We start from the raw sequence: 16,588 nt of genomic DNA, 5'->3' as shown, positions 1-16,588 counted from the left end.
ACATAATATTGTATGTCAACTATATTTCAGTTTTAAAAAAAGTGATAAAATCTATTGTGTAAAAAAAAAAAGAAAAAAAAAACTTTTATATGGCCAAAAACACCATAAGCAAAGTCAAAAGACAAAGGACGAACTGTCAGAAAATATTTCCAACATGTTATAAAGGACTAATTTCCCTAATACAGAACTCTTGTAAGTTGAAAGGAAAAAAAAGATCAAACTCTTGACAGAAGATAGCAAAATACATAAACCAATGATTTACAAATAAATGTCTCTTAAATGTATAAAAATATTTTCAACTTAGAGAAGAAATAAAAAATTAAAACCACATTGAGATATGTTTTATTAATCAGATTAGTGAAAACTCAAATGCTTGACAATACATTCTACTGGTGAGGCTGCAGGGGAAATACATAGTATTGTCATACACTTCTGCTAGGGATGCAAAATGGGGAAATCCTCATGGAGGGAACTTGGCTACATCTAACAAAACCACACAACCGTTTACCCTCTGATGCAACAATTCCACTCTAGGAATTACTCTGAAGATACACTTCCAATAATACGGGGAAAATACACAAAATTATTCACTACAGTGTCATTTTTAATAGCACAATTTTGGAAACAACCAGAACAAAAGTCTGGTGGAATAAACTATGGTTCATCCTCAGAATGAATGTATAGTTAAAAAACAACAAAAAAAGAGGAAGATATCTATGAATTAAGTGATTTCTAAGACATATTAAGTAAAAAAGGAAAGTGCAAAAGATTATGTATTGTACCCCCTTTTGTGTAACGAAGAATTGGAAATGGTGTGTTTATTTTGGAAAAAAGAAATGGAAATAATAAATGTGAAATCCATTACCTGTGGGGGTGAATGGGATAGAAGACACACGGAAGAGAGTGAGAGTATATCCTTATTCACTTTTCTAACCCTGAGTATAACTTTTTGAAAAGTTTTGAGCTATCTTTTTTTTTGAAATTTGAATTTTATTCTTTTATACAGCAGGTTCTTATTAGTTATCCATTTTATACGTATTAGTGTATATATGTCAATCCCAATCTCCCAATTCATCACACCACCACCACCCCCTGCCACTTTCCCCCCTTGGTGTCCATATGTTTGTTCTCTACATCTGTGTCTCAATTTCTGCCCTGCAAACCGGTTCATCTGTACCATTTTTCTAGTTCCACATATACGCGTTAATATACAATATTTGTTTTTTTCTTTCCGACTTACTTCACTCTGTATGACAGTCTCTAGATCCATCCACGTCTCTACAAATGACCCAATTTTGTTCCTTTTTATGGCTGAGTAATATTCCATTGTATATATGTACCACTTCTTCTTTATCCATTCATCTGTCAATGGGCATTGAGGTTGCTTCCATGTCCTGGCTATTGTAAATAGTGCTGCAATAAACATTGGGGTGCATGTGTCTTTTTGAGTTATGGTTTTCTCTGGGTATATGCCCAGTAGTGGGATTGCTGGGTCATATGGTAATTTTATTTTTAGTTTTTTAAGGAACCTCCACACCGTTCTCCATAGTGGCTGTATCAATTTACATTCCCACCAACAATGCAAGAGGGTTCCCTTTTCTCCACACCCTCTCCAGCATTTGTTGTTTGTAGATTTTCTGATGATGCCCATTCTAACTGGTGTGAGGTGATACCTCACTGTAGTTTTGATTTGCATTTCTCTAATAATTAGTGATGTTGAGCAGCTTTTCATGTGCTTCTTCGCCATCTGTATGTCTTCTTTGGAGAAATTTAGGTCTTCTGCCCATTTCTGGATTGGGTTGTTTCCTTAATATTGAACTGCGTGAGCTGTTTATGTATTTTGGAGATTAGTCCTTTGTCCGTTGATTCATTTGCAAATATTTTCTCCCATTCTGAGGGTTCTCTTTTCATCCTGTTTATGGTTTCCTTTGCTGTGCAAAAGCTCTGAAGTTTCATTAGGTCCCATTTGTTTATATTTCCATTTCTCTAGGAGGTGGATCAAAAAGGATCTTGCTGTGATTTATGTCATAGAGCGTTCTTCCTATGTTTTCCTCTAAGAGTTTTAGAGTGTCCGGTCTTACATTAAGTCTCTAATCCATTTTGAGTTTATTTTTGTGTATGGTGTTAGGGAGTGTTCTAATTTCATTCTTTTACATGTAGCTGTCCAGTTTTCCCAGCACCACTTATTGAAGAGGCTGTCTTTTCTCCATTGTATATCCTTGCCTCCTTTGTCATGGGTTAGTTGACCATAGGTGCGTGGGTTTATCTCTGCACTTTCTATCCTGTTCCACTGATCTATATTTGTTTTTGTGCCAGTACCATATTGTCTTGATTACTGTAGCTTTGTAGTATAGTCTGAAGTCAGGGAGTCTGATTCCTCCAGCTCCATTTTTTCCCCTCAAGACTGTTTCGGCTATTCAGGGTCTTTTGTGTCTCCATACAAATTTTAAGATTTTTTGTTCTAGTTCTGTAAAAAATGCCATTGGTAATTTGATAGAGATTGCATTGAATCTGTAGATTGCTTTGGGTAGTATAGTCATTTTCACAATATTGATTCTTCCAATCCAAGAACATGGTATATCTCTCCATCTGTTGGTATCATCTTTAATTTCTTTCATCAGTGTCTTACAGTTTTCTGCATACAGGTCTTTTGTCTCCTTAGGTAGGTTTATTCCTAGGTATTTTATTCTTTTTGTTGCAGTGGTAAATGGAAGTGTTTCCTTAATTTCTCTTTCAGATTTTTCATCATTAGTGTATAGGAATGCAAGAGATTTCTGTGCATTCATTTTGTATCCTGCAACTTCACCAAATTCATTGATTAGCTCTAGTAGGTTTCTGGTGGCATCTTTAGGATTCTCTATGTATAGTATCATGTCATCTGCAAACAGTGACAGTTTTACTTCTTCTTTTCCAATTTGTATTCCTTTTATTTCTTTTTCTTCTCTGATTGCTGTGGCTAGGACTTCCAAAACTATGTTGAATAATAGTGGTGAGAGTGGACATTCTTGTCTTGTTACTGATCTTAGAGGAAATGCTTTCTGTTTTTCACCATTGAGAATGATGTTTGCTGTGGGTTTGTTGTATATGGCCTTTATTATGTTGAGGTAGGTTCCCTCTATGCCCACTTTTTGGAGAGTTTTTATCATAAATGGGTGTTGAATACTGTTAAAAGCTTTTCCTGCATCTACTGAGATGATCATATGGTTTTTCTTCTTCAATTTGTTAATATGGTGTATCACACTGATTGATTTGCATATATTGAAGAATCCTTGCATCCCTGGGATAAATCCCACTTGATCGTGGTGTATGATCCTTTTAATGTGTTGTTGGATTCTGTTTACTAGTATTTTGTTGAGGATTTTTGCATCTATATTCATCCATGATATTGGTGTGTAATTTTCTTTTTTTTTAGTATCTTTGTCTGGTTTTGGTATCAGGGTGATGGTGGCCTCATAGAATGAGTTTGGGAGTGTTCCTTCCTCTGCAATTTTTTGGAAGAGTTTGAGGAGGATGGGTGTTAGTGCTTCTCTAAATGTTTGATAGAATTCACCTGTGAAGTCTCTGGTCCTGGACTTTTGTTTGTTGGAAGATTTTTAATCACAGTTTCAATTTCATTACTTGTGATTGGTCTGTTCATATTTTCTGTTTCTTCCTGGTTCAGTCTTGGAAGGTTATACCTTGCTAAGAATTTGTCCATTTCTTTCAGGTTGTCCATTTTATTGGCATAGAGTTGCTTGTAGTAGTCTCTTAGGATGCTTTGTATTTCTGTGGTGTCTGTTGTAACTTCTCCTTTTTCATTTCTAATTTTATTGATTTGAGTCCGCGCCCTCTTTTTCTTGATGAGTTTGGCTAATGGTTTATCAATTTTGTTTATCTTCTCAAAGAACCAGCTTTTAGTTTTATTGATCTTTGTTATTGTTTTCTTTGTTTCTATTTCATTTCTTTCTACTCTGATCTTTATGATTTCTTTCCTTCTGCTAACTTTGGATTTTGTTTGTTCTTCTTTCTCTAGTTCCTTTAGGTGTAAAGTTAGATTGTTTGAGATGTTTGTTGTTTCTTGAGGTAAGCTTGTATTGCTATAAACTTCCCTCTTAGAACTGCTTTTGTTGCATCCCATAGGTTTTGGATCATCGTGTTTTCATTGTCATTTGTCTCTAGGTATTTTTTGATTTCCTCTTTGATTTCTTCAGTGATCTCTTGGTTATTTAGCAACGTAATGTTTAGCCTCCATGTGTTTGTGTTTTTTACGTTTTTTTCCCCTGTAATTGATTTCTAGTCTCACAGTGTTGTGGTCAGAAAAGATGCTTGATATGATTTCAATTTTCTTAAATTTACTGAGGCTTCATTTGTGACCCAAGATGTGATCTATCCTGGTGAACGTTCCGTGTACACTTGAGAGGAAAGTGTAATCTGCTGTTTTTGGGTGGAATGTCCTATAAATGTCAATTAAATCTATCTGGTCTATTGTGTCATTTAAAGCTTCTGTTTCCTTACTAATTTTCTGTTTGAATGATTTGTCCATTGGTGTAAGTGAGGTGTTAAAGTCCCCCACTATTATTTTGTTACTGTTGATTTCCTCTTTTATAGCTGTTAGCAGTTGCCTTATGTATTGAGGTGCTCCTATGCTGGGAGCATATATATTTATAATTGTTATATCTTCTTCTCCGATTGATCCCTTGATCATTATGCAGTGTCCTTCCTTGTCTCTTGTAACATTCTTTATTTTAAAGTCTATTTTACCTGCTATGAGTATAGCTACTCCAGCTTTCTTTTGATTTCCATTTGCATGGAATATCTTTTTCCATCCCCTCGCTTTCAGTCTGTATGTGTCCCTAGGTCTGAAGTGAGTCTCTTGTAGACAGCATAAATATGGGTCTTGTTTTTATATTCATTCAACAAGCCTGTGTCTTTTTGTTGGAGCATTTAATCCATCCACGTTTAAGGTAATTATCGATATGTATGTTCCTATGACCATTTTCTTAATTGTTTTGGGTTTGTTTTTGTAGGTCCTTTTCTTCTCTTGTGTTTCCCACTTAGACAAGTTCCTTTAGCATTTGCTGTAGAGCTGGTTTGGTGGTGCTGAATTCTCTTAGTTTTTGCTTGTCTGTAAAACTTTTGATTTCTCCATCAAATCTGAATGAGATCCTTGCCAGGTAGAGTAATCTTGGTTGTAGGTTCTTCCGTTTCATCACTTTAAATATGTCATGCCACTCCCTTCTGGCTTGTAGAGTTTCTGCTGAGAAATCAGCTGTTAACCTTATGGGAGTTCCCTTGCATGTTATTTGTCATTTTTCCCTTGCTGCTTTCAATAATTTTTCTTTGTCTTTAATTTTTGCCAATTTGGTTACTATGTGTGTCAGTGTGTTTCTCCTTGGGTTTATCCTGTATGGGGCTCTCTGCACTTCCTGGACTTGGGTGGCTACTTCCCTTCCCATGTTAGGGAAGTTTTCGACTATAATCTCTTCAAATATTTTCTCAGATCCTTTCTCTCTCTCTTCTCCTTCTGGGAACCCTATAATGCAAATGTTGTTGCGTTTAATGTTGTCCCAGAGGTCTCTTAGGCTGCCTTCATTTCTTTTCATTCTTTTTTCTTTATTCTGTTCCACAGTAGTGAATTCCACCATTCTGTCTTCCAGGTCACTTATCCGTTCTGCCTCAGTTATTCTGCTATTGATTCCTTCTACTGTATTTTTCATTTCAGTTATTGTATTGTTCATCTCTGTTTGTTTGTTAATTCTTCTAGGTCTTTGTTAAACATTTCTTGCATCTTCTCGATCTTTTGCCTTCATTCTTTTTCCGAGGTCCTGGATCATCTTCACTATCATTATTCTGAATTCTTTTTCTGGAAGGCTGCCTATGTCCACTTCATTTAGTTGTTTTTCTGGGGTTTTATCTTGTTCCTTCATCTAGTACATAGCCCTCTGCCTTTTCATCTTGTCTACCTTTCTGTGAATGTGGTTTTTGTTCCACAGGCTGCAGGACTGTAGTTCTTCTTGCTTCTGCTGTCTGCCCTCTGGTGGATGAAGCTATCTAAGAGGCTTGAGCAAGTTTCCTGATGGGAGGGACTGGTGGTGGGTGGAGCTGGGTATTGCTCTTGTGGGCAGAGCTCAGTAAAACTTTAATCCACTTGTCTGCTGTTGGGTGGGGCTGGGTTCCCTCCCTGTTGGTTGCTTGGCCTGAGGTGACCCAACAATGGAGCCTACCCGGGCTCTTTGGTGGGGTAATGGCAGACTCTGGGAGGGTTCACGCCAAGGAGTACTTCGCAGAACTTCTGCTGCTGGTGTACTTGTCCTCACGGTGAGACACAGCCACCCCCCACCTCTGCAGGAGACCCTCCAACACTAGCAGGTAGGTCTGGTTCAGTCTCCTATGGGGTTACTGCTCCTTCCCCTGGGTCCCGATGCACACACTAGTTTGTGTGTGCCCTCCAAGAGTGGAGTCTCTGTTTCCCCCAGTCCTGTCTAAGTCCTATAATCAAATCCCACTAGCCTTCAAGGTCTGATTCTCCAGGAATTCCTCCCCCTGTTGCCAGACCCCCAGGTTGGGAAGCCTGACGTGGGGCTCAGAACCTTCACTCCACTGGGTGGACTTCTGTGGTATAAGTGTTCTCCAGTTTGTGAGTCACCACCCAGCAGTTATGGGATTTGCTTTTATTGTGATTGTGCCCCTCCTACCGTCTCATTGTGGCTTCTCCTTTGTCTTTGGATGTGGGGTATCTTTTTTGGTGAGTTCCAGTGTCTTCCTGTCGATGACTGTTCAGCAGTTAGTTGTGATTCCGGTGCTCTCACAAGAGGGAGTGAGAGCATGTCCTTCTACTCTGCCATCTTGAACCAATTTCCAACCTCCGATACTTTTTAATTCCCAAAATAGTTTCTTCAAGATAGATATTATTATTCCATGAGCATTTAGCCACCTGCCGATCCTTTAGAAAGCAGTCTTGGAAAATCTGAGCTTTCTTAATGTTTCACATATTTAAAAATAAAACTTTACAAAGAAAAATAAAATCCTGGAGTTGAATACAAATAGAAACAAAGAAAGCTAATTATATAAGAAATTACAGGGAAAAAAATTTTCAGGTAACTTTGAACATAGTATACAGTAGGTCAGAGTCTCAGGACAAAAAGAAATCTAAAGAAATCTTGACTTTTACTTAGTAGGTTTGTTATTGGTAGAAATAACAGTGTAATTACAAAGTGATCTTATTTTATTATAGGATATAGCAAATAATATATTAAGTTGTTGGAAATGAGGGTTCTCCCTGTAGGAAGAGGAAGATACAAATAGGGAATGGAGGAAGAATCCTATGGTGTTGAGCTGGAGCTGGATTATCAGTATGAATACATGATATAAAAAACTTTCAAGATTTCCTAATCTTATCCACTTAAAGGACCTAGAAGCATTGACACCCTAATGGCTCATCTAGTATCTGGATTTTGATATCTAATTACAATTCCCCAGTAAAAATAGGGCTCCTTGGAGAAACAGGTGATTTCAGGTATGGGACAGGGAAACTACAAGGTGACCGTGACACATCTTATTGTACCAGAAAGTAAGAGAGTATTCATATACTGGTAGGGACATGTCAAAAAGATACCAGGAGACAGCTTAAAGGGGCACCCATTGACCAAATTTGAAAACGTCTGAGCATAAAAAAGAACAATGATGATAATGAAAATGGAAGCCCATAGTGATACTCTTTTATATATTTATAAAGAGAGAAAAAACAGCAATTGGTGGATCCAGGTGAAAAGTATGCTGATGTTTACTGTGCTGTTCCTTTTACTTTTCTGTAAGTTTAAAAATTTTCAAAACAAAAAGCAAAAAGTTAGGAGAGCAAACCAAACAAAACAGTGAGATCACAGTACAACATGGAAAACGTTAGATAGTTGGATAAACCCAAGGCAGCGATGTGGGAATACAGCAATGTTGAGGTGCTACAGGTGGGAATGTGGGCAGGTGCAGCCATTCTGGAGCTCAAGTTAGCTACTACTTGGTCAAATTAAGTACAGGCAGGTACTATGACCCAGAAATTCTGCTCCTGGATATACATCTATATCTACGGGAGGTAATAACTCTTCACCAAAGATTTTCAGCTCTGCACCTACTAGATATATGGTAGGATTACATTTCTCCACCCCCTTGAAAGTCAGCTATGGTCATGTGAAACTTGCTTTGACTAATAAAATGTAAATGGATATGATATGTCCTCTTTCCCTTGCAGTAGTAATCATGAAAACATATGTCAGGATGAAGTTTCCATCAACTTGAAAGACTGAGTGACCCTGATGAGCTAAGCGTTCCTGCTGATCTGGGTTGAACATGTAATATGAGTGAAAAATAAATCTAGGCTGTGTTCTTAAAAAATGAACAAACAATATCTAGCTTACAGGATGGCTGTGAGAATTCTTTAAGACAATGCAGGTAAAGTTTCCAGTACACTGACTGACATATTATGTGTTCAGTAAATATATTTTTTTCCTTGCCTTTCTTTCCCCTTTATTCTGCCCATCTGGCAGATATATCCTCACCTGGATCTGCTGGAAGAAATGTGCAATATCTTGATCTGGCTGATTCCCAGAGGCCAGCAACCGACTTTTGTTTTCCATGAATCGCTGCAGCTTATCAGAGAGATGCTCAAACATCTCTGCCTGGGGCAGAAGCTTCTTTAGGGAGCTCTCCTTTTCTTGCTGCTGTAGCCGGAGCTGTTCGAAGCGCTGGCTCACCTCGGCCAGTTTGCCCTGCAGCACTGCGGCCGAGGTGCTGTCTGCTGTCTCCGTGAATCGGGTCACCATCTCACGCGTGGCCTCCAAGCTGCTCTTCTGCCGAGCAATGTCCTGCTTCAATTTCTGTCATCAAGAACACGTCTGTCAGCTCCTGGCTCACTTATTCCAGGATATCTGAGCCACAAACTAATAAGCTTCTAGTAACTACATGCTCACCTCCTCAAGGAGGGTTGGAGGATTGCAACTGAACCTTCAGAATACCATCAATACCCTTAGTTCTCCACCCCATGCCACCAGTGACTTTGCCATCACCACTTTTCCTCAAGCTTACCAATGGTTTGGAAATTGGGTAGACAAACCTTTACATGGATTAGTCAATATTTCTAAGTCTTATTAGATGATTCATGGAAATGAATTCTTTTCCTGATACTTTTTCAAAATGATGTCATTATGGAACATGGCAAATATACCCTCTATGCTAACTCTTGGGGCACAGGTCTCACCATGTTAGTGGCCAGGGCTTCTTGGATGACTCCTGATGACAGCGGTGCCACCTTCTCCTCTTCCAGGTTATTTTCAACTTCACTGATGGACTGCAACAAGCTGTCCAGGCTTTCTTGGACACTCTGAGACTGGGCAATGGCTTTCTGCAGCACAGCAGAGCGCTCTGCCAAGCTACTGGAGAGGCTTTGGAAATGGCTGAGTATGGAATCTGGAAATTCAAGGCCATGAGAAGAGAGAGTGGGGACAATTTTTGTGTTGCACTTGAAAAAGAAAACGTATTTAAATTGTACATGTTAGTTATAATAACAACAGAAATCAAGACAAACAGAAAGAATAAGCCTAAATACATCACTATTTGAACCAAATTCAAGAAGCATTATATATTTAGCACCTACTAAGTGCCAGAAATTGTGCTCGAATCTGATGACTGAAGATTATTATGATAAAGTCCCTGCCTTCTACAAACCTTAAAACTCAAAAAGAGAGCATAGGTAGTGGAAGGCACATCAACTAACCATAATAATAAAATCATAAGTGCTATATTGGTACTAGGAGTACTGTACTAGAGAAACCCGAAGGAAGAATGACTATTTCTTATCTTTTACTTCTTCTTGGGGGTCGGGGAGGGGGTGGTGTCAGGACTTTACAAAGGAAGTAACTTCCCGGTTACATCTTGAAGCATGAGCAAGATTTCATCATGTATGGTAAGAACTCAATAAATGTTAGCAGCTAAGCAATAGGAAAAACTTCAGGGGTATAGTAATGAGGAAATGACTTGGGAAAGGAAAGAAGTCGGGTGTGGCTAGAAGGCGAGTGCCTGGGGAAAAGAGGTTGAAGTCAGACCATGAAGGCCTCGTATGGTGTAAGAATAAAGTTCATTAGACGGTGAGCTATTCGTGCTTATATCCACAGCCCCTAGCTAGCACCACAGATACCTGTACAACACAATGTGATATGTTACAGAACAGAGGCACATACTAGGAATTAGGGGAACGCTCTGGCTATTGCTGCTTCATACCTGTAGTTTCTTGAACACGCTTGTGGTCTGGGGCTGGCTCCCCTTCAATTTCCATGAGGTCATGAGCTACTTTTCGGAGCTTTTCTACAGGTACTTGATGCTCAGCCAATTCCTCCTGCAACTGCTGCTTGTCCATGAAAAAGGACACAAGAAAACCATCACAGTGCATAGTCAAAGCTGGTTCTAGGGGTCGAGAGCTACTGAGCAGCTTTACAGAATAATTCTGTTTATCCATAGCCACAGACATCAGAATAAAGTATTTAGGAATCATATGTTGTCCAAGGCATCCCAACCACTGCCTTTAACCTATGCAAGCATCTGCTTTGCTTTGAAGCTACTCTAAGCCATGCAGTACAACAGCTTGTGTATTGGCTCACCTTTGTGGTCACAAGCTGCTGTTGCAGGACCCCAGGGTCAGAGGCGACAGTTTCTGAGAGGAGCTTCGCCACATTGGCCTCACAAGCTTTCATCCAGGCCTGCAGGCTTTCGGCACTGCTCTGGAACTGCTGATACTGGCCCAGCAGCAAGTTCAGGTGAGCGCCCAGTCGTGTACACTGTGCCATAAGAAAAAAAAAAAGGGAAAGCAGACTTAAGTGGGTCAGGCCAAAGGCAGCAGCTTCCCAGGCACAGTCCAAAGAGGTCTGGCTATGTTACAGGGAACTGACTGTAACTACGGTTAAGGTTAGTGTGGGCCCCCACAGATAGATGGTAGCAACCATTTTCTGTAAGTGGGGTGTGACTGTTTGATCCATACTATCCACCCCCACTTTATTATATACCTGGGAAGATTTAGTTGTATGACAAGCCACCAAAGAAATATACATCAGGTTGCAGGCAAAGGTGGGGACTGAGAGGTACAAAACGTGTTCCTTTTGGGGGGTGAAAGATGTTGGCAAAAAGCACAAGACAAGTAAGAAGAACTGACTGGATTCTATATCTTGGGAGCTAAAGGGAGTTCTTTGATAGGGAGGAAGATAAGGATTTACCCTAGATGTTCTGTCCAGGAATAAAGACTGTGTATTTCGTTTAAGTCTCCCTGTGCTCTGTCTCTTGGGAGGCCATGGCTGCTGGTCAGGACACAGGGAGGTGAGCACTTCCACCTTCACCACTGCAGTGAGACATACCCCTGGATATTGCTCAGTTCAGGCATGAGCCCCTGGGCCTCTATATTTTGCAATTTTTCAGAACTCATAAACACTCATAACTCATTCTACCCATGGTCAATCTACAAATCAGCTTGTTCACTGTGTCTGAGGTTCTTACTGTAAGCCCCAGAAACCACCCACAGTTGTGTGAGGGCTGCCATGACTGTTTCACCAGGGGCTGCCAGGAACCTCTCCTCTACCTTTGAATGGAGAGCACTGTATCTTTCTGCTGCATCCTTCAGCTTGTCCTTCACTAAGGTTCCAGCTGCTGATGGTTCTTTGCCTTCCTCAAGGCCATTTTCTGTGTCCAAGACTTTCTGTCCTGAGATAGTCACAAATCTCAAGTCTCCTTTGTGGGAAATTACATCCTCTGAGAAGCTCCCCTGTCGCTTTAGTAGGGCGGGAAGGGCCTCGGGGCTGCTGTCTCGCTTGTGCATATTCTCCAGCTCTTTCTCAGACCGTTCCAGCCAGTTTTCAAACTCTCGATGATCCTGCAGAAACTTCTGCAGCTCATCCCGTAGTGTCTGCACCCGCTTCAGTTCTGCCTCTGACTGGGCCAGGGAAGTCACATACTGCCCCTTTAGTTCTCCGAGCTTTTCTTGCAGCATCTGCTGCTCCTCGGGTGTGAGATTGTGGCCATGCTGGTCCAGGAACGTCTGAGCAGACTGGGTGGCCAGGATGAAATTTTGCTGCTGAGACAGCAATTCTTGGTGACGAGCCTGGCAAAAATCCCCCCAAACAAAGGACAATCAGTAGGGACACCACAATAACTTGTTTATGTCTACAGCTAGAAGTAGGGAGAGATCTCAATATGTCACTTTTCCAGCTGCTCAGAAATCATCAATATCTCTCACTCTCTATGCATTATGCCATCTGCTAATCCCAGATGAACTGACTCATCTAGGATCTGACAGTTTTCATGTATTATCTCATAATACTCGTGCCACCATCTGCAGTGTAGGCCGACCATGTAATTCCCATATCAAGGATGGGATAAGTGAATACCAAAAAGGTGTTGTACGGCTTGACTAAGGTCATGCAGATAGTTAAGGGACAAATTGTGACTTGAACCTGACTCTCTTCACTAAACTACCCCGGATCTAAGAGAAGGTACAAATGGCCAACTAAAACTACCCACACTGATGGAAGGAGACAGTAAGTTGGATAAGTCATACATATGACAGCATAAAACCTGCAAATGCTAAGCTGTGAAATATGTCATTCACATATCCTTGAAGACTGTCCCTACTAGAAAAAATGTTGGAAAATTAATTCTTTAAATAAACAATTTGTATATTAGTGAGAATAAACTGTATTTCTGGATAGTATAGGTAATATGTACGTTTTATTTGTATGTGTTATGTCTATGTACAGACATGTAGACCTTTTTTCTGTTTCAGTGGAACATAAGTTCTTTTAGGACAGTTGTGGTTGCTTGGTTTTGTTCCTAAAATGTTCTTCCTGAGTCTAACAGAAGTCACCGGGAGCTCAGTAAGTGTTCTTAACTATCTATACTGTTTATGCAACTCCCTAGAGAAGGACAACAGCAACCTGATAGCTTCAGCTTCCGACGTCATCTCAGCGAAGCTGGGGTGACAAATATATCCTGCTCAAAGAGACAGTAAGGGGCAGTACTACAGCTTGTCTGTATACTGCCCAGATGTCCCCACTCTCATCCACCCACAGGTAAGACAGTGTCCTTCCTAGGTGGAGCTGCCAGCAAGCAGTATCAGGAAGCCCCTGTGACAGCAGGACCATTTCTGCTCTGTGCCAAGACTGCCATGGCTTTAGGGTACACGCTACAATGGATCTTCCAAGCACAGAAGTAGCATGCAAGAGGCAGAAATCCTATGAATACAAAATAAGGCAATGGCCCACACAGGCTGTTCAACAGAAGCATTTCAGCTAAACCAATTTTGTATGCTATAAAGGTATCACTAACATATGTGATCCGTGTGTTTTCTAAGTTCCCTAAATATGTAATAGTCTTTCAATCATGTAATACAATATGCCTGCATATGTCAGTTAATGTCTTGGAGATGGTGGATCTGGCTGGTTCACTGGTTTATCTCCAATACCTGTCATGCATCAGGCCCTCAATATTTGCTGAATGAATAGATGAGTAGAGATGAGTAAGAAATAGTTTCCTGAGGGCAGCAGGGAACTATTAAAAGGGTTAAGCAGGGACACAGCATCTTAAAAAGATCACTTAGTAGTGTGGGAATGGATTGGAGGGTAAAAGCCAAGAGGCAAGGAGACCAGTTGAAGTTAGTATAACACAAGTGAGAGCTGATAGTAGTCTGAAATGCAATAATATCTCGATGGAGATAAAAACATGTGGATGACTTTAAAAGAGCTATAAGAAGCGTGGGATTTGATGACTGATTCAATACGGGAGAGTGAGGGAAGGAAAGGAATCTAGGATGATGTTTAGTCCAGGCAAGTAAGTGGGAATATAGGAAGGAGTACATGTTCAATGGGGGAGGGGTATTTTAGAAAATAGGAGGTCTACTTCTCAGGTTGAGGTGCTTGTGGTTCCAAGTTGCAAATAGGCAGATGGATTTATACACTGGTTTGAAGCTCAGGGCAGGCATCTGGGCTGGAGACAAATATATACATGGAAACCACTAGTACAAATGGGAAGTGAAGTGTCATGGGTGGATGAGATTACCCAAGGAAAATATATTCTGAAGACGAGAAGAGGCCTAGGCTACAACCTGGAAGCGTATCAGTATTTCAAAAGCTGGCCAGAGGAAAGGGAGGAGGATTATCAGGGCAGATAGTGCTATGGAAACAAGGGAGAAACTATTTCAAGGGGAGTGGTCAAGACTGTCAAGGCTGCTGAGAAATCAAAGAAGATATGAACTGAGAAGTGCTCACTGGATTTAGGGCAGGAGGTTATGGTGACTTGCTCAGGGCAGCAGAGATTCACCCAGCATTGTAAGAACAAGCTAACATGCTCACCTTCAACTTCTCACATTGCTTGCCCAGCGTCTCTGGGGCTTGGTTCACCCCCATGTGACCATCAGTGGTATCCAAGGCTCCTTTCTCCAGGTTATCTCCTGAGAGCTGCTCCATCTGTCCACCCAATGATCCCACTGAAGTCAGCCAATCCAAGAGAGCATCGATCTTACTCCTGTTCTCTTCCAGTTCCTTTGCTGCTTTACTCTGAAAGCCACAGGGGGAGTCTAGTGAGAAGGCCTTAGATACTCAGCTATCAGCCAAAGGTTAAGTAAAAGGGAAGACATTTAGGCTTTAAAAAAAAAAAAAAAAAAGAAGAGGCTCTAAGGCTGGGTATAAGCAGTCTTTGCACCCACAAAGAAAAATAAGCATCTTCTAAATCTGTTGAAGAATAATTATTTAAAACAATCCCTAAATTTGATCTACATCTCACTGCTTTTAATAAAGGAGCGGGAGGGCGGCAAATCCCAGGATATGAAAGGGCTTTGTTAAGAGATGATTTAGTCCTGGCACCTCCAAGCTTTATGGAATCCTTTCTAGGTACGCAGAAGTTATACACTGCCTTGGTAGGATAAAAAATATCACAGTCACACTCAATTACCTGTCTGTTTTTCCTTAAGGAAAATGCAGACTACTCCCAGCATTTTCTCTGCCAAGTAGAGCACTGAATTCTGAAACTTGTCTCTCAAATTCTATTTTCTGACTCTTCAAGTACTTTAATAAAACAGGTTATGCCAAGTGATATATTCATGTATTTCAGAATTCATCTTCAGGTAACTTACTTCTCTTTCCACATTCTCTACCTCCCTCATTAGTGTACAAGTTCACAGTCAGAAAAAGAACTTTGATTCAATAAGCCAGTGCTGAGTGGGATGCAGAAGACCATGAGACTTTACCTTCTTTTAGGTTTATCCCAGTGCCATGACTTCCCACTGAAACTATAGTGGCAGCTTGAGGATAGCTTGTGGCCCATTAAGACTGCCCAGGTATTTTCATTAGTACCCTTGGATCACCAGTCCAGATTCATGTTAGAAATATGCCATTTGCTTTTTCCCCAAGGATGATGATGATGGTGATGATTTGGAATATGAACTTACTACCAACTACTCCTAACTTAAAGTCCTTCAGGATGTTTCTTATAAAAATAAATATTGACTCACAGATCTGCTCCTGAATTAACCCTTTTTTGTGATTCTATGCTCTCTGTAAAGCAGTTTCCCTTCATATTACCTTTTATTTGTGTAGGTACCAAAATTTTCTTTTTTGAAAAACACCAAGCATCATAGCAGTCTGGTTACCTTTTCAGTCTCCTGCTGTAAGGCTGAGGTCACCACTTCCTCCAGCTCCTTCTGGGCCAGCTTCATCCTTTCCTGGAGAGCCTCATACTGTTCCTTAGCCTGATGAAGTTTTTCCCGGAGAGCTGTCAACTCATGGGGGCTCAGCTTAGTTTGGTTCTCTTCCAGGAACCCTTCAGCGTCTTTGACAACACTGGCAAATGAGGTGGCATGATTCTGAATGTCATCCTGTAAATCCTTAACACATGAAAACAGGATGGCAGAGGCTTCAACTTTAGAACTTCTAAGACCTCTCAACAGCATGAAGATGAATGACTAGGATGACATTATCTGCAATTGACGTATGTCCCTGAGTATAATTTGCTTAAGGTTTATGCCTAAACCAATGGAGATAATAAAATTTTAAATGCTTTTTAATTAAGAAACTTTTTTAATATTTAATTTTCTAAGTAAAATTTAAATTTAAATTTCTAAGAAGATATTTAGTGAAGACAAAAAAGGAGACTGCCCACAAACATGATTTTTATTCTGCAATGAGTTATCCTCAAAGAGATCATTCTTCTATAAAGAAGAGTTGACAACAGGATTCTAGCGGAGTTGAGGCCTGGTTGGTCCTTTATAACTCTCTTGGTTATCGCTCCTTAATCCTAATGTAGCCTATAAGGCCCAGAGTGATCTGGGTCCTACCCTCCAGACTCATCATTCACTAATCTTCCTTTTTTTCTTCGCAGTCCAATTGAACTAGCTTTCTTTCAGCTCTTGAATACATTGTGCTCGACCCCATTCCCACCTCCAGACTGATGTACAGGCCTCTGCCTGGCAATTTTCTTCTTCCTCCCACACTTTCATGCATCAACCCCTACGTACCCTCTGTTTCTCAGTTTAAGTGACACTTCTTTAAGGTAATCTTGATATCCAAGTCAAGATTGGGTCTCTCTGTTA

General features: G+C 40.4%; 1 protein-coding gene across 14 annotated transcripts in view; it reads right to left on the bottom strand.

The window, feature by feature from the left end:
* Positions 1-16,588, bottom strand: part of MACF1 (microtubule actin crosslinking factor 1) — a 333,257-nt gene that overhangs the window by 99,833 nt on the left and 216,836 nt on the right. For all 14 annotated transcript variants that reach the window (XM_059919504.1, XM_059919530.1, XM_059919491.1 and 11 more), the window contains 7 exons: positions 15,650-15,883; positions 14,355-14,558; positions 11,591-12,109; positions 10,623-10,799; positions 10,246-10,369; positions 9,227-9,435; positions 8,529-8,846 (listed from right to left, as the gene is read on the bottom strand). In XM_059919504.1, the coding sequence (XP_059775487.1) occupies positions 8,529-8,846; positions 9,227-9,435; positions 10,246-10,369; positions 10,623-10,799; positions 11,591-12,109; positions 14,355-14,558; positions 15,650-15,883 (1,785 nt within the window). The remainder of the gene's footprint in view (positions 1-8,528; positions 8,847-9,226; positions 9,436-10,245; positions 10,370-10,622; positions 10,800-11,590; positions 12,110-14,354; positions 14,559-15,649; positions 15,884-16,588) is intronic.

The sequence above is a fragment of the Balaenoptera ricei genome, chromosome 1 (assembly GCF_028023285.1).
Source record: "Balaenoptera ricei isolate mBalRic1 chromosome 1, mBalRic1.hap2, whole genome shotgun sequence".
Taxonomy (NCBI): domain Eukaryota; kingdom Metazoa; phylum Chordata; class Mammalia; order Artiodactyla; family Balaenopteridae; genus Balaenoptera; species Balaenoptera ricei.
The sequence above is the reverse complement of the archived record's forward strand: the minus strand, read 5'-3'. Positions and strand labels throughout refer to the sequence as shown.